The sequence below is a fragment of the Leopardus geoffroyi genome, chromosome B4, assembly GCF_018350155.1.
Source record: "Leopardus geoffroyi isolate Oge1 chromosome B4, O.geoffroyi_Oge1_pat1.0, whole genome shotgun sequence".
NCBI lineage: Eukaryota > Metazoa > Chordata > Mammalia > Carnivora > Felidae > Leopardus > Leopardus geoffroyi.
Window position 1 is genome coordinate 133,898,913 of NC_059341.1, and position 21,802 is coordinate 133,920,714.

Sequence of the window (21,802 nt, forward strand, 5' to 3'; positions counted from 1 at the left end):
GATGGTGCAGAGGTGCCCTGGTTCCTATACGGGGGATCCCCGAGGGTGTTCCCCTTGCACTGTCATCCAGAAGGGCTGGCTGGCTGTGAGACCCAGCCCAAGGAGCCTGAGGGCAGTCTGGAAATATTCCTCAGCACTAAAGCTTTCCTAGGTGGGCAGTAGGGCACAGGGGGACAGACCATGTTTCTCTCTTTGGAGGAGAAGGAGTCCTAGGCTTGGTTCCTCTGAAATCTGACACTTTGGGTCCCTGAACCTCTGAGGACAGGTGTTTCCCAGGGAGCTCAAAGGTCGAAGATGGGGCCTCAGTAAAGGGGTGCCTTCTTCATGACCTTCTCTTGGTCTTGTAGGGGAACAGATCCAGGTTTATCAGGCTCAGTCTCAGGAGACCAGGCCACGGCCAAGGGTAGGAGTACCCAGTTGGGATCCAGGAGCCAGAGTGTCCTCATTCTTGCCCAGGTTGTCTATGTCCTTGCCCACTAGGTGACCTTGGGCACATCATTTGACCTTGCTGGGCTTCTGTCTCTGCATCTCTAAGTGGGGATAATTCTTGCCTTCTAACTTTCACAAGATTGCTCTGAGACTCTAAAGCAAGACTGTGAGACAGCACTTTGAAAAAGATGAGTAATGTATGCAGATAAAAGGGATTTCTATTAAGAGGGGCTAACATTGTTGAAAGATAGGTGCTACGCTATTTCCTTTAATTAATCCACTCCTCAACACCTCACAAGGGAAGCGCTATCTTCCCAGAGGCGCAGGGAAAGTACCAGATCATAGAATTCATAAGAGGCTGACTGGGATTCCACCCAGGTTTGAGTTCAAGACTTGTGTCCTTCTGCTACAAATGCCATTACCCTTGGGTACTGCCCTCTGGGGCCACCTCTTCCCTCTAAAACTTTCAGAAGCAAAGTGTATTTGTTGCCAGCCAGGCTCTGGGAAGCTCACAGACTAGTTTGGAGACGGACAAGTACACAGCTGCTAGGCGCTCTGACCTATGCCGAGTGGGTGAGAAGTTTCTCTCCACTTGGAGATGTTGGGGCAGGCGTCACCTGGAAGCTGAGGGTAGGTAGCTTCCAGGGACCTAGATTGTCCTCTTTTTTGTTTGTTTGTTTTTTATATTCTTCCATTTCTTTAATTTAATTTAATTTGATATTTGTTTGTTTGTTTTTAAATCTATATCCAAGGTAGTTAGCATATAGAGCAATAATGATTTCAGGAGTAGATTCCAGTGATTCATCGCCTGTGTATAACACCCAGTGCTCATCCCAAAAAGTGCCCTCCTTAATGCCCCTTACCCATTTAGCCCATCCCCCCACCCATAACCCCTCCAGCAACCCTCAGTTTGTTCTCTATATTTAAGAGTCTCTTGTGTTTTGCCCCCCTCCTTGTTTTTATGTTATTTTTGCTTCTCTTCCCTTAGGTTCATCTGTTTTGTATCTTAAATTCCTCATGTGAATGAAGGCCTATGATTTTTGCCTCTCTAATTTTGCTTAGCATAACACTCTCTAGTTTCATCCATGTGGTTGCGAATGGCAAGATTTCATTCTTTTTGATTGCCGAGTAATACTCCATTGTCCTATATTGTCCTCTTAATGGCCCCCTGGGACTTGTGACCTCACTGGCAAGCTGAGACCTTGATGGGGTTCCCAGCCAGCACCCCTAGTCCTTCCACACTCTCACCCCTAGCGTGCTGCCTCACCTTGGCTGGTGGCCAGGTCCACCTCCCTTTTCTCAGAGTGTACAAGGCAGAGCCTGTTCTTGGGCAGGATTCCAATCTGGGGGGGCAGGTGGGGAGCAGGGCAGAGAGCAATCGAGCGGGGTGGGTCCTGGCTGATTGCCTGCCTGTGCTCCTGGCGGTGTCCTGAGCAACCCCCACCTCTCTGAGTCACTCTAGCGATCCCTGCTAGATCCCTCCCCCACCGCACCTCGCCTCCCAGGTGCTATGACCAGTCAGCTTTAGCCGGCTTTTCCTTCTCTGAAATCCGTGGAGTCTGTGGACTTGCTAATGATCCCAGAATCTTAGCCCTGGAATAAAGCCTATGGCTTTTCTAATTATTAGTCTCTCTGGCCCAAGTTTCCAATTATCTGGAAGCTCTTCCTGGCACTGCCTGTATGGTGGTCATCACTCTGTTGGGCCCCTCAAAGTACTGCCTGGGCATGTGGGAGGCTCCAGATAAATATTCTTTTTGTTCTCTTTTCTAGCAGTGAGTCAGCAGATGCTTGGGGAGGTGGCAGGGATCAGGGTGCTTTACCTTTTGGTGGGTCTCTGAGGACAGACTATGAGTGTTCTTAACTCCCTTTTCCACACATTTGTTCATTCAATATGTTTTACTGGGGACCTACTACATGCCCGGTTCAAGAAATATACAGTGGAATAAAACGTGGACCCTGACCTTAAGTCTAATGGAGCTAAAAAGACAAACTGTAGGGCATTTGGGGGAGGGGTCGATAGCTGTCATTTGGGCACTTAAATGTCAGACATGCAGTGCCAGCTCTTTTAGAATATACTATTTCATTTAGTTTTCACAACAAGCCCGCACCTCTCCATTTTACAGATGAGGGAACTGAGGCTCAGAGAGGATAAGGTCACACCGCTGGTAGCTAGCGGAGCTGGATGGAACCGAGTCTGATTCCCACGGAGCTGCAGGGGAGCAGAGGCCTCCCAGGAACTGACAGCCAAAGCAGCCAGTCTGGGAGGGCGGGCAGGCCAAGGGCGGGGTCGTGCAAGGCCAGAGGCCAGGGAATGCATGGATTCACTTCATTCCCTGCACCCCAACGCCCTCCAGACAGCACTCCCCAACGCACCCCTCCCTGCACTCTCCATGTGCCTCTCTGGGGAAGCCCTCCCAGGTAGCATCACCTGGCAGTGGCCACGAAGTTATCCTTTCTGCTGCTCAGAACCTCCCGGGTAAACTGCCAGTTCCAGTTGCCTTGCCTTCTTGGATGATCAAGAAATACCTCAACAGGTACTTTCCAGTCCTGCCTGGCTCCACCCACATATTGTCTAGCCCTCAGAGCTCCAGACCAGCAACCCAGACCAGCAGCTGATCCTAAAAATCATCTGTGTATCTTCACCGGAATTTTGTTTTTTTTAGCAGCTGATTTATCTTCCTAATTATGTTTAGCTTTAAGCTAATGTTAAAACGAGCTTGTATTAGATAATTTTCACTAATTAACACCAACTTAATGCAGGGAAGTCATCCCAGAAGCCCGCCGTGGGGCACGGAAAAGCTGGCCTAGGATCTTAAGAAGAATTGCCATGCTTACTCCCTAGCGGGTCACATATGGTTCTTCACGGCTGAATTAGTTGACCTTGCTCACGTGGGTACAGTCTTTTCTCTGTCTCTGGAGAGCCGGCCTGGGTCTCCTTTGTATCGTCCCCTTCATCAACTTAGTTTGGGGTATGGGTGTTGAGAGGGAGACGGTCTCATAGGGTCACATCAACGGGGAATGAGTCCCAGTGGCACAAGCAGGGAGACATGACCTGCGGGGTCGGGAGCAGAGCCTGGCACAGAGGCCAGGCGGTCTGGGAGAGGAGGCAGCCTGGCCGGGTGGAATTGGGCTCCTGCGGCTGCCAGTGCATCCAGGGAGCCTGGTGTTTAATGACGACTAATTAGTGAGCTTGAAACAATGTAACATGGCTACAGACAGCTGGGAAGCTTCAGCTGACAAAGCGCACATGCCCTGCTGGCGGATTGGGGGCAACTTGGCCTCCAGGCGGAGAACAGGGCCCCTTCTGGTCTTGGCTCTGCCCTCTTGGTAGGCCAGGGCTCTGGTCCAGACTGCTTCCTCAGCATCCCGAGGGGAGTCCCCTACTCCGGAGGTGTTGTTGGAACATTCAGTGTCAGGTCCTGGATTGGAAGGAATGACAGGTCTCTGCCCCCACCCGTCAGGTGCTCAGGACGGACACAGGCCTGAGCAGACAAGCATCTCGGGGAGGGCAAACACCGCCCATCCTCGGGACTGAGGACAGGAAATGATCCTGGGAGCGCCTCTGGGAAGAGTGAATTAGGGCCCTCAACAGCGGAAGGGCGGTCCGGTCACCCCAGGGATAGGGTGGTGGCAGCATGAGTTAGGGCACGAGTTGTGGGGGGGGGGGGGGGAGGGGGTTGCTGGTGTGGTTGGAGAGCGTAGAGCATCTGGTGTGGTGGGAGTTTATTGTCGGGGGAGGGAGTGGGTTGGAAGCACGTGAAGGGTCTTCAGCTAAAGGCTTAATTCTGTAGGCAGCCTGGGGCCAGTGTTTGAGCAGAGGAATGACATGTTTCGGGTTGTGTTGTTGGGTCCACCTGCCAGGAGGGAGAGGGACTGAGTGAGCTGTATCCCATCAAGCTGACCCTGAGTGCCTACCGTGTGCTCAGCGAGAAAGGGCAGGGCCTGGCCAAACGGGGGAATCTCTGCATTCCTGTGCTTCCCCACAGGAACCGTGGGGTAGAATTCAGAGGTCTCGCCGCCAGCGTGGGATCCCTGACTCCAAAGTCTGCTTGCCCCCTTGCAATACACTCTTGGACCAGGGATTTAGCAGAATGAATCTGGAGCCCAGGGTGGGGCAGGGCGAGGCCAGGCAGTGTTCCTCTGTGCAGGCCTCCCCTGTTGGCTCTGCTCTCCTTTTACCCCAGAGAGCTCAACACGAAGCTTTCTTATTCAGTCGTTCACACCCTACGCGTGCTGAATTGGTGATAATTCCAACGGAGCCTGTTGAAGCCTTGATGACAACAGTAAGTCTGGTGTATCCAGAGCCTGAGAGCCCCCCCACCCCCCACCGCCATCCCCGAGGGAGTTTCTGTCCTGCCACAGCACAGCACGCATGCTTGCAGGGCTGCATTAGCCCCTATGACCCTGAGATTCCCGGGGGCCACTTCCAGGTCCTCCCTACTCAGGCGGTTGTTGCTTACGGTGTTCCCGCTGGTCCGTTTGCAAGTACAGACACCCAGCACTGCTCGAGGAACAGTGCACTGCACAGGCTCTTCACTTAATTGAGCTGCCCTTCCCCTCAATTAGCTCAAGTTCTGACCTTTCTGCAAGTGTAGTGTTGTCTAGGCTTTAATCACCACCCCAGGCTGGGCCTGCTGGGCATGGTATTGAGCAAAGGAAAAACATCTCCACCTTGATGTCTGAGCCTACGGGCGGCTCCTGGCGGCCGGCTCCCTGGGAGCTCGGCCCCCCCCCCTCACTGGCTCTCTCCTCTGTCACCCCTCCTCTGAAGCGGTGGCCCCTTTGTTCAGGGTTCAGTCTCTGAGGAGAGAAAACGGCACCAGTATTTACCTACTGCTCACAACAGGCCAAGCGCCCAGCTCCTTGAGCCGCCCACATTATCTCACTAAAAACCCAGAACAACCCAGTGAAGGCATCACCTCCCCGTTTCAAAATGAGGAAACTGGTGCTTAGATGAAATGACTCGCTCAAGGCCATACAACCAGTGAGACTTTCTGCTTCCAGAGAGCAGATTCTCTTGCAAACAGCAGTCAGGCCATCCACCACCTGCGTTCAGATCCCCTGCAGGGGAAGGGTGTTGCTAAAATGTATTATTTAAGGACCCGCTGGATCCGAATCTCTGCGGATGGGGCCCTTGAAGCTGCACATTCAACAGGCACATCCCCGTCCCTAACCCACCCCAGATGATCCTTTATACGCTGAAGTCTGACAACCACTGCCCCGTAGACCTTCGTCCCTCTGCGGAGATCAGAGGAGACTGCTGGCTGCCCGACCCAGCACTACCCTCCACGGGAAAGGGAAGGACTGCTCACTGTTACCAGACAAACTGACTCCCCTGGGCTGCCAGACAGAGGGCCAGCTGCTGCCCTCCCTACCCCAAGGAACCTTAGGGCTTTAGGTGTGGGAGTTAGCCCCCTTCACCCTATAGTGAGTTTAATGACCCCTCATAACCACGCAGCTTTTTGGTGGGATTTTGTGAGCATGACCTCATCTGAACCTCCCAGCAGCCCTGGGAGGTAAATGTCGGGCCCCAGGCTCTCATGTAATCAGTGGGAACCTGAACGACCTCTGTGCCTTGGTGGGCTTCCTTCCTTCCTCCCTCCCTCCCCAGAAGGACATGACCTGCAGCTGGCACCCCCGCAACGAACAGGCCTGGCCTGTGCCCCTCCCTGCCCAGTGCCTACAGCTCCACGTCAGCAGAGCCCGGGGGGGGGGGGGGGGGGGGTGGGGGAGGGAGGGAAGCAGTGAGGGAGAGAGTGGCATTGTCCCGCTCTACTGAAGCATCCTGGTTTTGTGTGACTGCAGGTGGCCTGGGGTCCCAGCCAGAGTAGATCCGTGCCCAGAGCTGCCCTGTCCCCATCACTTGGTGAGAGGGCTGGGGACAGCTTAGTGCTGTAGGGAAGCTCAGGACTGGGGTCAGGCCCAGGCTTTAGTCCCATCTCTGCCCAACAGAGTAAATTAACCTTGGAGCTGGGCTCTAACTGTAGAAGTTTCCTTCTACCTCTGAGATTCTTTGCGTCTGAAATGTCCTTCAGTGGGGGGGCTAAGTACAGAGGTGCAGCCTGTGCCCGGCACGCAGGTACAACCGAGAGGCTTTGCAGGACTGACACGCAGCCCAGGCTCCACTTAGGGCCCTGCATCTCATTACGCGGAGGACAGGCTCTCTTTTGTAATTTTCACGAAGGTGCCTGCTCTACGTGCTGGTTGCAGCCCTGCTTCCTGGCCTGATGTACTTGGTGCAGACTTCTACCCCTTGGTTAAGAACTGTCCTCACTTACGGACTGGCTGCTCCTTTAAGATCTTGGGTGGGTAGAACAGAGGCAAAGAGATCAGACCTTTGAGCTGTCGCTGAGGTGGCAGTCCTAGAAGGTTCCAACTTCTTTCCCCTTCTCTGCACCCCTGAGGAAGATCTTTTTTTTTTTTAATGTTTATTTTTTATTTATATTTATTTTGAGAGAGAGGGAGAGAGAGTACAGAGGAGGGGCAGAGGGAGAGGGAGACAGAGAATCCCAAGCAAGCTCTGCACTGACAGTGCAGAGTCTGACGCAGGGCTTGAACTCACGAACCATGAGATCATGATCTGAGCTGAAACCAAGAGTCAGATGCTTATCTGAGCCACCCAGGCATCGCAGCCCTTGAGGAAGATTTTTAACTCTGCCTTCCAGCAAGATGATCTAACCAAGAATATTGCTCAGTATTATTTTTTTCCTCCACCCCAGTGCCTTGTCATTAACGAAATAAAAGAGATAACTATAAAGCTACATCTGCACCCCACAAGTACATTCAGATATTCATTCCACAAACACAGAGAACTGACTTGGTGTTGAGACGGCCCCCAAGGGTAGAGATTCTGAGGGAAATCAGATGGTCCCTGCCATCCAGGAGCCCACAGCCCAGTAAGGGACAGAGCTGGTCAGATGTTACAACAAAGTGTCGGACCTCTGACTTGCCTGGAATCCAGTGTGGGCAGGAAGCAGGGAGTGGCAAGCATTGCTGGGTAGGGAGAAGTTCGAGAAATTCTTGCCTGAGCCTCGAAAGCTGCATAGGAGTTTCAAAGGGATATGAAAGGAGTAGGAACAAAAGAACTCAAAACTGCCTGATACGTGTAAAGGTTCTCAAAAGAGAGTGGGGGGTGAGGGAGATGCAACTTTGCCCCCAGGAGACACTTATCAGTGTCTACAGACATTTTCGGTTGTCGCCACTCTGAATGACACTGCTACCACCATGCTGCTAAATATCCTGCCATGCACAGTACAGCCCCCACAGCAAAGAAATATGGACCCCAAAAGGTCAATAGTGACACTGTAGGGAAACCCTGTGCTACGGTAATTGTAAGGACAGAGGTGAGGTGGCCTAAGATGAGGCTGGAGACAAAGAAAGGGGCCAATCATAAGGCCCTTCAAGTGCTGAGCTAAGGAGGATGGAGGGCTCTGGGACCCACTGGTTCATGAGGCCATTGTCTGGGGGAAATCCTTGCCCTGGAGAATGAATTGGAGCACAGAGACTCGTAGGAGAGACTGGTTAGGAAGCTGTTCCAGAAATTTGGTAGGAAATGAGGGGGCCTGAGTGGGAGCAGCAGTGCAGTGGGAACAGAAAGTAGTTGACCCAGAGCAGGTGCACGGAGCAGGTAGGACCTGCTGGACCTGGCGACCAACTGGATGTGGTCAGTGGGGAGGAGGAGGAGGCCAGTAGACTCGGGCTTGTGGCCAGGGTGACTCAAAGGATGTTGATTTTGGAAGTGCCTGTGGGGCAGGCTGGTGAGATCCACACCACACAGCTAGACTGGGTCATCCAAACACAGGAGGGGTCTTGAGAGGAGCTGCCTTGGAGTGCCTGGGGAAGGTCGGGTCCTTTTTGGAGTTTTATTATCTCACGGTAATTAGGGAATCCAGACAGAGCATCTGAAAAGCTGGCAGTTTAATTAAAGGCAAATGACAGAGAGAGGGAGATTCTGAGTCTCCCTAACCCTCCGTGATCCCCTGCCTCTACGCTGAGGCAGGATATCGGAGGAGGAGATGTTAAGCTAACCAAACACCTGATGAGCAGTATTGCAGCCTCAGAGCCTCTTTGCCAGTGCCTGCAACAGCTTCTAAAAACTCCTGCCACCTCAAATTAACCTCTCTCTCTGGGTGCTGCACATCAGTGGGTAACCAGGGAAAGGACACTGGGAACCTGCTGGGGGCGGAGGTGACTTTTCTCTCCTGATGAAATCTGCCTCCCCGGGTTCTGAGCCTGTGACGTCCTTCTTTTAAAATCCCATTTTCCATTGGCACTGGGAGTCTCCAAGTTGGGTTTGGTGCGGAGGATCACGTGGCCCGTTAAACACCACGGCAGAGAGATTTGGGAGCTGGTGTTCCCGGGGTTGAAGCTGAATGTCAGGCAGTGCCCGCAGGGACCAAAGCGGAGGGTAATTATCACCTCTCCTCCACAACGAGATTGCAGGAGTCAGAGAGCAATTGATTTCTCTTCCCACTACAGATATTTCACTGTTTAATTGGTAGTGACACAGATGGCTGGCTCTCACCAGGGTGCCGCAGACCAAGCCTCCTGAAAGGGGGGGGAGGGGCCTCGGCAATTGTGGTCTGTTCACATCACATCCTCCACTAGGTGGGGGTGGGTTGCCATGAGGGCTTCCAGCTCCCTGCTTGCTTTTGCAATTACGAAAGGAAAGCAAGAGTGTGAATCCAGAAGCACCTTAGAGCCAGTCAAGCGCTCCCCAGCGATACATTGAGGGCTGCCTCTGAGCTGGACACTGTGCACAGCTTGGAAATGAGCAACGGCCTCCGGCCTCAGATGGCACTTGGGACGTAAGGTATCAGAAGCCCTGTGAGATGGGGGGAAGCGTGTTCTGATGCAGCGGAGCCTGAAGCATCCAGTTCAAACCCTCCATGATCCAGCCCAACCCTGTTATACTCACCACTCTGAACTGCTCTGGGCCAACTGGTGTGTGTGTGTGTGTGTGTGTGTGTGTTGGACCTCCAGTACAGAGCTGCCATCATCAATCCACAGAAAGTCCCTTCCTGTTTTTATTTTCTCCCTCATTCCTTCCCCCCTGCACTGATAGCCACTCTAATGTGCTCAGAATACGTCCCTGCACATGTCTGTATCTTTGAAAAACATATGCAGCGTTGGGGAGCCTGGGTGGCTCAGTTGGTTAACCGTCTGACTTCAGCTCAGGTCATGATATCACAGTTCGTGAGTTCAAGCCCTGCATCGGGCTCTGTGCTGACAGTTCAGAGCCTGGAGCCTGCTTCACATTGTGTCTCCTCCTCCTCTCTCTGCCCCTCCCATGCTCAGGCTCTGTCTCTCTCTGTCTCTCAATAATAAATAAAGTTTGTTTATATATATATATATATATATATATATATATATATATATATAAATAAAATGTATGTATATTATATATATATATAAATAAAATGTATGTATATTATATATATATATATATATATATATATATAACATATGCAGTGTTATTTTATGTAGTGTACTTTTATTTATATAGTTGGTATTAGGCTGTAGATCTCATCCTCTGACATCTTAAATCAAATTATCCATTTCCAAAAGAACTATCCAGATTCTGCACTGGAACTAGTATGTTGCCTCTGTCGGCTACCTAGTACTCCGCAATGTACATTCCTCACATTTTCCTTACCCATTCTTCTGGAGATGGACATCGAAGCTGTGGCCAACTCCTTGCTATCCCAAAGAAAGCTGCAGTGAATGTCTTTGTTCCTGCCCCTTTATAGCGTGTTGCACAGATCCAAGAGATCCAAGAGTGGCATTGCTGACTCGAGTTATGCACCACTTAAATTTTCCTTAAATCCACCAAGCTCTGCCCACTGCTCTAGGGAATAGCTGCACCCAGGTCCCCTCCCACCAGCAGTGCATGAAGCTTCCCCTTTCCTCACATACCAACATTTAGGATTATCCAGATTTCTCATTTTTAGTTAATCTTATAGTTGTAAAGCAGTATCTCTCTCTCCCTCTCTCATCTCTTTGCTTTAATTTGAATTTTTCTCCGATTACTAATGAGGTCTGTTTCTCTTTATTTACTTATTAGCCATTCAAGTATCTCCTCTAGGAATTGCCTGTTCCTACCCTTTGCCCATTTTTCTAATTAGTTCCTTGTCTTTTTCTTGCTGATTTGCAGGGATCCCTTGTAGAGTATTAATTCCTTTTGATCATAAACATTGCAGTATCTTTTCCCTGTCACCAGCCAGTTACCTTTGTCTACAGCATTCTCCTATGAACAGAAAATCCTAATTTGTCAAATGCATTATTTTTTTATTTTTTTTATTTTTTTTTTAATTTTTTTTTTTTTTCAACGTTTATTTATTTTTGGGACAGAGAGAGACAGAGCATGAACGGGGGAGGGGCAGAGAGAGAGGGAGACACAGAATCGGAAACAGGCTCCAGGCTCTGAGCCATCAGCCCAGAGCCCGACGCGGGGCTCGAACTCCCGGACTGCGAGATCGTGACCTGGCTGAAGTCGGACGCTTAACCGACTGCGCCACCCAGGCGCCCCAGATGCATTATTTTTTAAATTTCATTTGCCTTTTGACTTGTGCTTTTAGACTCTTAAGAAGTACTCTTGGGGAGCCTGGCTGTCTCAGTCAGAAGAGCATGCAGCTCTTGATCTTGGGGTCGTGAATTTGAGCCCCATGTTGGGTGTAGAGATTACTTAAATAAATAAAACTTAAAAAGAAATACTCTTACCTATCTTATCAATTCCTTTATTGGTTTTATCTTTCCCATTTAGGTATTTAGCATAGCTGAAATTCACCTTTATATATAGCGTAAGGCAGGGATACACTTTTTCTCTCCATAGTAAGCCAATTTCCCAATAACATCTGCGTAGCAACATCCTTTCTCGACACTGAATTGCGATTCCACCTCTATCAGACTTAAAGTTTTATATGTTTATAACACATAATTGTTTCTGGTCTCTCAGTTCTGTTCCATTAGTTTGTTTTCTAGTTTCTTCCTGCCTCAGCACCTCAATGCTTATTACTATGGCTCAGCAGTATGTCTCACTATCTGGTAGTAGAAGTGTCCCTTCTAGATTTTCTTTTCAAAATTGACCTCGCTATTGTAGATCTTTAGCCTTCCCTGCATCGTAGAAGTATTTGAGTTCTTCAAAAATACTTACTGGACTTTCACTGGAATTGCGTTGGATTTTATTAATATGGGGAGAATTAGATTTTTCAAACATTGAATCATATTATCCATGAACACAATTTTATCTCTTCATTTATACACATTTTTAAATATCCTTGAATAGAATTTTCTAAACTTCTTTTCTAAATTTCTTTTTTTAATGTTTATTTGTTTTTGAGAGAGAGAGTGAGTGGGGAAGGGAGAGGGACAGAGAGAGAGGGAGAGAGAGGATCCGAAGCAGGCTCTGCACTCACAGCAGTGAGCCTGATGCGGCGCTCAAACTCACAAACCTGAGATCATCGTGACCTGAGCCGAAGTCAGATGCATAACTGTCAGATGCTTAACTGACCGACCACGTGCCCTAAACTGCACTTTTGGTCTTATTTTCCCCTCCCCTCTCCTTTTTTTAGTTGAATGACACTGTAGCAGAAGAATGCTATTGTAAGTTTTTCTTATATCTGGAAATCTTGTTAAATTCTCCTGTTAATTCTAATAGTGTTCCTCTGCATTTTACTGGGTTTTCTGTAAAAATATCATCTCCACATGCTGGTAGTTTTGTCTCTTCTAATCCTTCTATCTCTTCTTCCTCTCTTCCTCTCCTTCCTTCCTTCCATCACATTGCATTAGTCAGCACCTCCGATACTTTCTTCTCCACAGCAGTGGTGACAGTATTATTGATGTTCTTGAGACTTAAAGGGAATGTATCTAAAGTTTTTCTGTTCAGCATGTCTCATGTGGCTTTTTTGTAGATAGCCTCTATCAAGTGAAGGAAGGTCCCTTCTTCTATGCTTGGTTTTTTTGAGAATTTTATTCACAAGCAGGGATCTCATGTTATCAAATACTTTTTAAAAAACTATTAAAAAAACTGTTAATATGTGATTTCCCCTCCTTGACCCCATGAATGTTATAAATTAAAACAACAGATTATCTGATGTTGAATCCTCCTTACATTTCTAGGATAAAGCTTACTGGATTGTGCTGTATTATGTTTAATTTGCTTTTAACGAATTAACCATGTCACCTTCATTTTCAAATTCATCAAACTATAAATAGTCCTAATATTCTTTTTACCATTTTTTACTATTTCTTAAATAGTACGATTTCTTAAAAAGTAAATATTGGTATAGTTATTTCTCTTTCTTCACTCCGATTTTATTTGCATTTCCTGTTTTTGTTAGTCTTGTCAGAAGTTTGTCTCTCTTATTTGGTCTTTTTAAAGAACCAGCTTTTGATGTGATGTCTCTAAAACACTTTACAGCTGTCCCATCTCTGTAAAGCCTGTATGATGCAGTGAAGGGAAGACTCTGGAGTCAGAGAGACTTGAGTTCAAATCCCTGTTCTGCTACGTGCTAACTGTATGACCTTCGGCACATTATTTAGCCCCTTTGCATTTTCTTCCTCATCTGTAAAATGAGAACAGTCCTCCTCGTTGTGAGGATCAATTTAGAAAATTTACTTAAAGAGAGGCGACTAAGTGGCTCAGTTGGTTAAGCGTCCAACTTTGGTTCAGGGCATGATCTCACGGTCCATGGGTTCGAGCCCCACGTCGGGCTCTGTGCTTGCTGACAGCTGAGAGCCTGGAGCCTGCTTTGGATTCTGTGTTTCCCTCTCTCCCTGCCCCTCCCCCACTCATGCTCTGTCTCTCAAAAGTAAGTAAACATTAAAGAAAAAACAATTTTTTAAATTTACCTAGGGGCGCCTGGGTGGCTCAGTCAGTTGGACGTCCAACTTCAGCTCAGGTCATGATCTCCTCGTTTGTGAGTTCGAGCCCAGCGTCGAGCTTGGTGCGAACAGCTCAGAGCCTGGAGCCTGCTTCAGATTCTGTGTCTCCCTCTCTCTCTGCCCCTCCCCTGTTTTTGTGCTCTCTCTCTGTCTCTCAAAAATGAATAAATGTAAAAAAAAAAAAATTTAAATTTACCTAAAGCATCTGGAACTGTGCACAGCACATCGAAAGTGTTCAGTGATGTTAGTCTCTGTCCTCAGTGCCTTTGTTTATGCTGTGTTTTTTGCCTGAAATGCCCACTTTGTAGGCTTCTGCTGGCCCACATGGAAGTCTTGTGCAGATTAGGAAAAGGCATCCCTTCCTCAGGCAGGCACATCTTCCTCTCACTCTGTCAGCCCAGAGCCCATGTGCAGTGCACAACCTGCATACCCATGCACGGCAGCTCTGCCCACTTACCTGCTTGGTTTTCCTCCCGGTTCATTTCTCATTGTTCCCGAGGCTGCCCATTCTTCAGGTTTCAGCCTCCTTGATGAAGCCTTTCTTCTCCCTTGGCTAGAAGTAATCACGCAATCTCTTTCCTTCCCTGCCTCCCTCCGCCCCTCCTTCTCCCCTGCCCCCACCAACCTTGAACTCACATCACATGTCATTTGTACATCTCTTAAGGCATTTATCTCATTTCGCCTCATGTTTTAGTTATTTTGTGCAAACGTCTTATCATTCGAGGGGATTAACCCCTTGAAGTTAGGGATTATAATTTGTCTTTAGATCCTCCCTCTGCCTGTGAAGCTCAGTAAATGTTAACTGACACGGATGATTGAGTCTGAAATGTAGGAGCTGAGAATAGTCTTAAACAATATTGTGTGAATGGTGTGATGGGGATGGGGGGATGGTCTCTAGAGGCAGAGGTAATGGTAGAGCGCACGTGAAGGTGGTGGGATGAGAGGTACTACTCATTGAGCTTACCACGGGCCAGTACTGTGCCAAGTGCTCTCATGGTTCATCTCCCTAAGCCCTCACAACAAGCCTTAGAGGCAGGTGCTAGTATTAGCTGGGGCACTGATAAGTCAGTGGCGGAGCTGGTACACTAGGCCTGTTCTGTGTGACTTGAGAGTTGGGGCTTTCAATTTTGACTGACAGACTCCCTCAAGCATACAGTGATTACCATTTATTTAGGACTTACTACATACCAGGCACTGTGTTTGATGCTTTATGGACGTCATCTCTAATCTCCACGGCAAATGCGTAAAGTACAGGGTACAGGGTATCCCCACTTTGCAGATGAGGAAACAGAGGCTCGCCAAGGTTAAGTGACTTGCCTCAGGTCACAAATATAGGAAGTTGTTGTAACCAGATCTCTTGACCCCAAAGTATGCCCTTTCCCCTGCTTTACACACACAGTGCTTGGGGTCAGCAAGAAAACCCCGCAGCTGGTGCGGAGAAAGGTTTGCATAGGAAAATGGAGGAAGCTAAGGCTAGAAAGGCGGTTCTGTCTCGGGCCACAGAAGGCCTCACTTTCCAGGACTAGCTTTTAGAAACCAAGAGTCCTGGGCTGTGACCTTGACTCAAGGGTCGTGTCGCATGACCTGGCCACTTGGAGGCCAGGGGAGTTTGAGCTACCTGGAGCCCTGCCTGGATCTGCACCAAGGGGAACATAGAACTTCGTGCAGCTATAGGGAGATCAGAACAAACCAGGCCTGCAAGGAGGTGGGTGTGAAAAGATCTACAGTCCAGCCCGTGCCTCTCAGTGACCTCGTCTTCTTCCGCCTACTTGTTTCCCTAGGTCACTAGGACCATCTCTCCTCAGCCTCCTAGATTGCCCTGATCTGGCTTCAGAAAAGCTGCCGGAGAATGCCCAGGGTGGGATGGTGGAGATTTGTCCAGGGAGAAGTACAAGTAGCACAGCCTGGACCCCCAGGCATTTCTCAGAGCAGAGAGCCCATCTCCGGGTTCAGACGTGCTCAGAGATGGGTAGGGACGTGGAGAACCCAGGAGTGGTGCAGATGGGGTATTTGACTCTTGGCCACCGGTTACCCAGGCCCCGCTGGTCCTCTCTGGGCCACACCGTATCCCTGTGGTTGTGGAGTCACCACGTGCCTCACCAGTGCCCTTCCACCTCCAGGTCATTGCTGTGGTCATGGACCTCTTCACTGATGGTGATATCTTCCAAGACATCGTGGATGCTGCGTCTAAGCGCCGGGTCCCGGTGTATATCATCCTGGATGAGGCAGGCGTAAAGTTTTTCCTGGAGATGTGTCAGGGCCTGGAGCTCGCTGACTACCGTATTCGGGTAAGTTGTACCACGGGGGTGAGGGTGAAGGGTGGGAAGAAGGGCAGGAGGTGAGATAGAGGCTGCCTCTCTCTCCTGCTCTACTTCCTCCCCAGTTCAGGGACACAGATGAACATCAAGACCTCAACCCCTTTCTTTCCGTCTAAAGCCTTGCCCTGTGACTTGATAACCCTAAATTATATGCCCAGCTTAAATTTTATCTCAAGACGGTTGAGGCTAAAGAGGCAGCTCTGGCCCAGTCCCGGGGAGCTCACGCTGCAGAGTCACTGTCAGGGTCAAAGCTAGGACTGTGATTCTCTTCTGGGGAGCTTTTGGAACAGGAAGGAACTACTCTGGGCTCATCCATATTCAAAGCAAGATTTGCTAACTTCCTCCTGCTCTTCAAATGGGGTTCCAGTTCGAAGGCTGTAGAAAGTAGAGTCTAGTATAGACAGGAGTCAATAGGCAGGGTTCCATGAACAAGAGGGTTCTTTCTCTGCCCACACAAAACCTCAGAGGCCCCCAGCCTGAATGACAGTGCCTTTCTCTTCTCAACAGAACATCCGTGTCCGCTCTGTGACAGGTGTTGGCTTCTACATGCCCATGGGGAAGGTCAAGGGGACCCTGTCATCAAAGTTCCTAATGGTAGATGGTGAAAAAGTAGCCACTGGATCTTACAGGTGAGTTGGGCCAAGACAGAGAATGGTCCAGGAGGTCTTTTTTTGTGTAACAAATATACAATGTGGAAGACTGGGCTGGAGTCTCCATAGTCATGGGTTTAAGACATATTGTCTGATCTAATGACAAGAGCCTCCTGGCCAGTCCCTTCCTTCAAAATTTCTGGATACTGGATTATTCCAAAAAGAGGGTCAACTCTTGGCATCAAGAACGGTCTGCCTTTCATGGTCCACAGCAACGGGTTGCATTTTGAGGCTAGTTGTTGGGACAAGTAGGAAGCAGAATGGACCAGATCTGGGAAAGAAATGTGAGGGTGTGGTCTCTTTTGCCCAGGCCCGTGGTACCAGCAGGATGGGTAAACGTTGCAGTCTTCATTCTGCCAGGAAGCTCCATAGCCACCAACGGAGATCAGAAATGACATTGTGAACAGGACAAAGAAGCCCACTTGGGCACAGCCCTGAAGGCCAAGCCTTTGCAGGTGCTTCCCATGTAAAGGGAATCGTACTGGGAAAAGTAAGGGTTGAAGCCAAGTAGCCAAATTCTGCCATCAGGAAGTATGTCAGGGTCCATTTGGTCAAGAATGGCAAAAAAAAAAAAAAAAAAAAAAAAATCACAGCCTTTGTGCCCAGTGGTAGTGGTTTGAATTTTATTGAGGAAAACGATGAGGTTCTGGTTGCCGGATTTGGTCGCAAAGGTCATGCTGTCGGTGACCTTCCTGGTGTTCACTTTAAGGTCGTCAAAGTAGCCACTGTCTCTCTTTTGGCCTTTACACAAAGGCAAGTAGGAAAGACCAAGATCGTAAGTCCTGCTAGTGAAAACATGACAATAATAAATTTTCACAGGGGGTACCTGGGTGGCTCAGTTGGTTGAGCGTCTGACTATGGCTCAGGTCATGATCTCACCACTCGTGAGTTCAAACCCCACATCAGGCTCTGTGCTGACAGCTCAGAGCCTGGAGCCTTCTTCTGATTCTGTGTCTCCCTCTCTCTCTGCCCCTTCCCTGCTCATGCTCGCTCTCTCTCTCTCTCTCTCTCTCTCTCTCTCTCTCTCAAAAATACATAAACATTAAAAAAATGTTTTTTTACTTTTCACATGCCAAAAAAAAAAAAAAAAAAAAAAGGTAAGGGTATGGTGTGGAGGCAATGTCTCCCAAATTCTGATTCAGAAATAAATTACCAGGAACACGAGAGACTATATCTCAGCAGTCTTTGCCCTCCAAATGTACTAAAATCTGGGTGAGGAAAGAGACCTGGGCACAGGAAACAATCAACAAATGTCATAAGTCTTCTTACATGGTTAAAGTGTAGTGGTTTGCAGACATTAAGTGCTCTAAAAACCTAGAGAGGAGCCAATAATGGAATTATTGGAATGATATTAACAATAGCAGCAGCTCCATTATCACTTATTAAAATGTGTGTGCCAGGGACTGAACTAAATGTTTTCTACATGGTATCACACCTGAGCCTCACAGTACCTTTGTGACTGTATGTCCTATGAGCCCCACGTTACAAGGCATACAAGGGTACAAACCAGGTTGTTGGGAATGCAAACTGGTGTAGCCACCCTGGAAAACAGTATGGAGATTCCTCAAAAAAGTTATAGAACTACCCTATGACCCAGCAATTGCACTATTAGGTATTTATCCAAAGGATACAGGTGTGTGGTTTCAAAGGGGCAGGTGCACCCCAATGTTTATAGCAGCCCTATCGACAATAGCCAAGTATGGAAAGAGCCCAAATGTCCATCGACAGATGAGTAGATAAAGAAGATGTGGTGTGTATATATACAATGGAATATTACTCAGCAATCAAAAAGAATGAAATCTTGCCATTTGCAACTATGTAGATGGAACTAGAGGGTATTATGCTAAGCAAAATTAGTGAGAAAAAGACAAATATACGACGTCACTCATATGTGGAATTTAAGATACAAAACAGATAAACATAAGGGAAGGGAAGCAAAAAGAATATAAAAACAGGGAGGGGGATAAAACATAAGAGACTCTTAAATATAGAGAAAAAACTGAGGGTTGCTGGAGGGTTGTATGCGGGGGGAATGGGCTAAATGGGTAAGGGGCATTAAGGACACTTGTTGGGATGAGTACTGGGTGTTATACGTAGGGGGTGAATCACAGAAATCTCCTGAAATCATTATTGCACTATATGCTAACTAACTTGGATATAAACTTTAAAATATAAATAAATAGATAGATAGATAGGTAATTAAATAATTAAATGATTAAATAAATAATATGTATCTAGGAAAAAAAAAAAAAGAAACCAGGTTGGAATCCAGGCCTGACTTCCCATGCCTTTGCCTGCTTTCTGCATTTGAGGCCAAGACCTGGAAAAGAGGGAGGAAGGATGTGGGTCGATAGAGGGAGAGCACCCCAGCGAGAAGGCCAGGAGCTGTCTCCCACCGGCCAGCAAGGCATCTGGCCTCAGCGGTAGATCAGGTTGGGGCAGGGGCAGTGGGGTGTTGAGAGGGACTGCCAAGGGACTGCTGGCAGAGCGAGGCCACGGGCTGGGCCTACATGTCGTGTTTTTCTGTCCCCACGTTCCCAGGTTCACCTGGAGCTCCTCCTACGTGGACAGGAACCTTCTCCTCCTCCTGACAGGGCAGAACGTGGAGCCCTTTGACTTGGAGTTCCGGGAGCTGTATGCCATCTCTGAGGAGGTGAACTTGTACCAGGAGCTGAGCCTGGCGGGAGGTGGCGAGAGGCTCAGCCCCAACTACTCCTCCACCGTGGCTCGCAAGCTGATCAACCCCAAGTACGCCCTGGTGGTAGGCAGCCGCCATCCGCCGGGCGAGATGATGCGCTGGGCCGCCCGGCAGCAGCAGGATGCCGGGGGCAACCCCGAGAGGCAGGAGGAGGGCAGCAGAGGCGGCGAGGCGGCCCGGCGCCTGGAGAACTTCCTGAGTGACCTGGTCACGCTGGAGCAGGTGCTGCCCCCCGTGGAGCCCGTTCCCTCTGGAGAGCTGATTCGGAAGGACGGCAGGGCGATCTCCCACCTGCGCATGGACCTGAAGCCCAAACCCCGCGAGGCGCTTGTCCGAAACGGCAAGGGAGAAGCCGCCAACGGGGAGGCCACTCCGGCCAAGGAGGGCAAGCGCTTTAGCAACAGGTTCTTCAGTCGCCGGGCCAAGAGGCCCACGGCACCCAATGGCACAGCCAGCTCCCTCTCCACCGAGACCTTTGCGGAAGTGGAGTTTGTGCCGGGGAAGAAGTCCAACGAGGGCTCCAGCGCTGACATCTCAGGTGAGCCCTCTGCCCTCTGCCCTGTGCCCGGTGCTCCCGGGGCCTCCGGGCCTCGTCCGGGAGCGGCGCCTCCCATCTGCGGAAAGGCAGCTTGCTGTATGCAGAGAGCGGGAGCTCTGAGGCCAAGACGGTCCTCAGTTCCCACCCGACCCTGGCCTTTCTCTGCCTTGTGATGGCGAGCCTACCACCACGGGCCCGGGGTCACGTCCTCTTGTCTAAAAGCCGGGAGGGCACCTGCCTCGCTCAGCCGTTCTGAGGACAAAGTGCTCAGAGCAGTGCCGCACGTGGAGTAGTCTGAGAGCCGGCCTTTCTAGTACTGGAGGCTCGGCAACTTTCTCCTCTGTCAGGGAAGAAGCAGGCACAACGCAGCTGAGTGGTCTGACCCACGCCTGACCTCTGCCTCTGAGTCTAGGACTCGTTCTCGAAAACGTGTTCCTTGCCAGATCACCTGTCCTCACGATCCAACCTGGGCAGACACACCCCGCCCTCCCTGTGCCCCACCAATGCTCTGACCCACTTTCCTCCTTTCTGTTTTAAACAGTTTGACTTGGTTCTTCCCTGTGCTTATTTGGTTAGTGGTGTTTGCCATGCTGCTTACATTTGGGAGAGATCGTTCCTGCTGGCAGTGTCTCTCTGGGATCCCCTAGAGGTCTGGGCCTTCATCTTTCTCCAGAGCAGTCTCCGATATGGCCTTTCCAGAGGCTGGTGGTGACAGCCGGGACGGCTGCTGGTACCTTTTCTCATGGCAGCGTCTTTGAGTCGAAGGGGGCTCCATGTTGGGATTTCTCCTGTGGCCGGGATTTCTCACTGCAGCAGTGAGCCTGGCCTCCCACCTGGCCAGGTAGCTGATGGTGGGACCTTGCCCTGGGCGGCCCGAGTGCCTCCAGGACTCCTGTGCCCCCCACACCCCCAGCTTTGACCTGTTTGTGGCTTCAGCATAAGAGTCACAGCTATCTTCCCCTCTGCTGATTCCCCCGCCCTGCTACAGAAACTGACACTCAGTCTGTGGTTCTTAAAGTTAAGACAGGCCCGGGAGTCTCTACAAATTTGGGGCACAGCAGGAATGCCAGTGCCATACTTCCACTTGGCTGGGAAGCATTTATGGGGCACCTGCATGTGCCAGGCCCTTCGCTAGATGCTTTCTCTCTCACTTGGCCCTCACAACAACCACAGGGGGGGCTGGCGGAAGCTCGGACAGGTGAATTAGGTGGTCCCAGGGCACAGGAAGTGGTAGTGGGGCCAGGACTCAAACCCAGGCCAGGGCCCGTGTCCTGTCAGGGAGGGGTGGCTGCCCCCCCACACCCATCCCATTCCCTCCTGGGCTCCCCGGCGCCCCCAACACCAGATGCTTTGCTGCTTTGCACCTCTTGTTTAGAGGGAGGGTTGCCATGGTGAACACCTGGCAGGGAAGGGAGAAGGAGGGGCAAGCCCAGCCACAAAAGGGCCATTTCCCAAGTCCTAACTGGAGGTGAAGCTGGAAGTGAAGCTGAAGCTTCCTCTCCCTTCAGCCCCTCACCCTGAGGTGCTGTTTCCATAGAAACGCAAGGCCCGTTGTCTTGTCCTCCCTGCTGCCTTTCCTAAGTCTCAGCAGCCAGTTCCCCTGCTTGGAGACTTGGACGGTCGCTGCTGCTGCCCTCTGAGTGTTTGCACGTGGTGCCCGGGAGCCAGCCGAGCACGTGCAAGTGCACCCTGGGGAAGCTCCTCTCCTGAGTGCCCGACACACGGCGCATGGTCAGGAAGGCCCCAGGGATGCCCGGAGGATCACACTGGTCCTTCTCTATCCTTCAGAAGAAATACGGACTGGCCTCACGCAGCCCAGCCTCTGCCCACCTGGCTGAGTATCCAGTTCCCAAGGGCCTGAAATTCAGGTTGCTAATGAGACCTTTCCTCGCCCTGCTGCTTGCTTCCCTCAAAGGCAGAGGCGAGAAGCCGGACTCCTCTCCCCAAAGGCCCTTTTATTGGCCTCCAGCCTCCCAAATGTTCGGCTGCATCTGGACTGTCCTAGTGCCTCGTCTCGGGCAGAAGCTAAGTCACTAGGACTCTGTGTGCCGGAGGGTGGTGTTCCTGACGTCATGGGGCCCCCAAGGCTGGGACTAGTAATTTCAGTACTCTCGGAACGTCACCTGGGAAGGAATCACTTTAGCTTAGGGCCCTCATCTAAGGAAAGGATCCTTTTCCTACAGTGAACATGCAGAACATCATCAGAATAGATATCAATGTGGGATCTCAGCTCCCAGTACTTTGCTCCCCATACCCTGGACATATCCTTCCCCTCCCTGGGGCGGTT

At 50.1% G+C, this 21,802-nt stretch overlaps 1 protein-coding gene and 1 pseudogene across 1 annotated transcript in view; both read left to right on the forward strand.

Moving 5' to 3' along the window:
• Positions 1-21,802, forward strand: part of FAM83F (family with sequence similarity 83 member F) — a 34,651-nt gene that overhangs the window by 6,847 nt on the left and 6,002 nt on the right. The window contains exons 2-4 of the mRNA XM_045465909.1: positions 15,432-15,599; positions 16,137-16,258; positions 18,821-19,515. Of these exons, the coding sequence (XP_045321865.1) occupies positions 15,432-15,599; positions 16,137-16,258; positions 18,821-19,515 (985 nt within the window). The remainder of the gene's footprint in view (positions 1-15,431; positions 15,600-16,136; positions 16,259-18,820; positions 19,516-21,802) is intronic.
• Positions 16,593-17,058, forward strand: LOC123591512 (annotated as a pseudogene).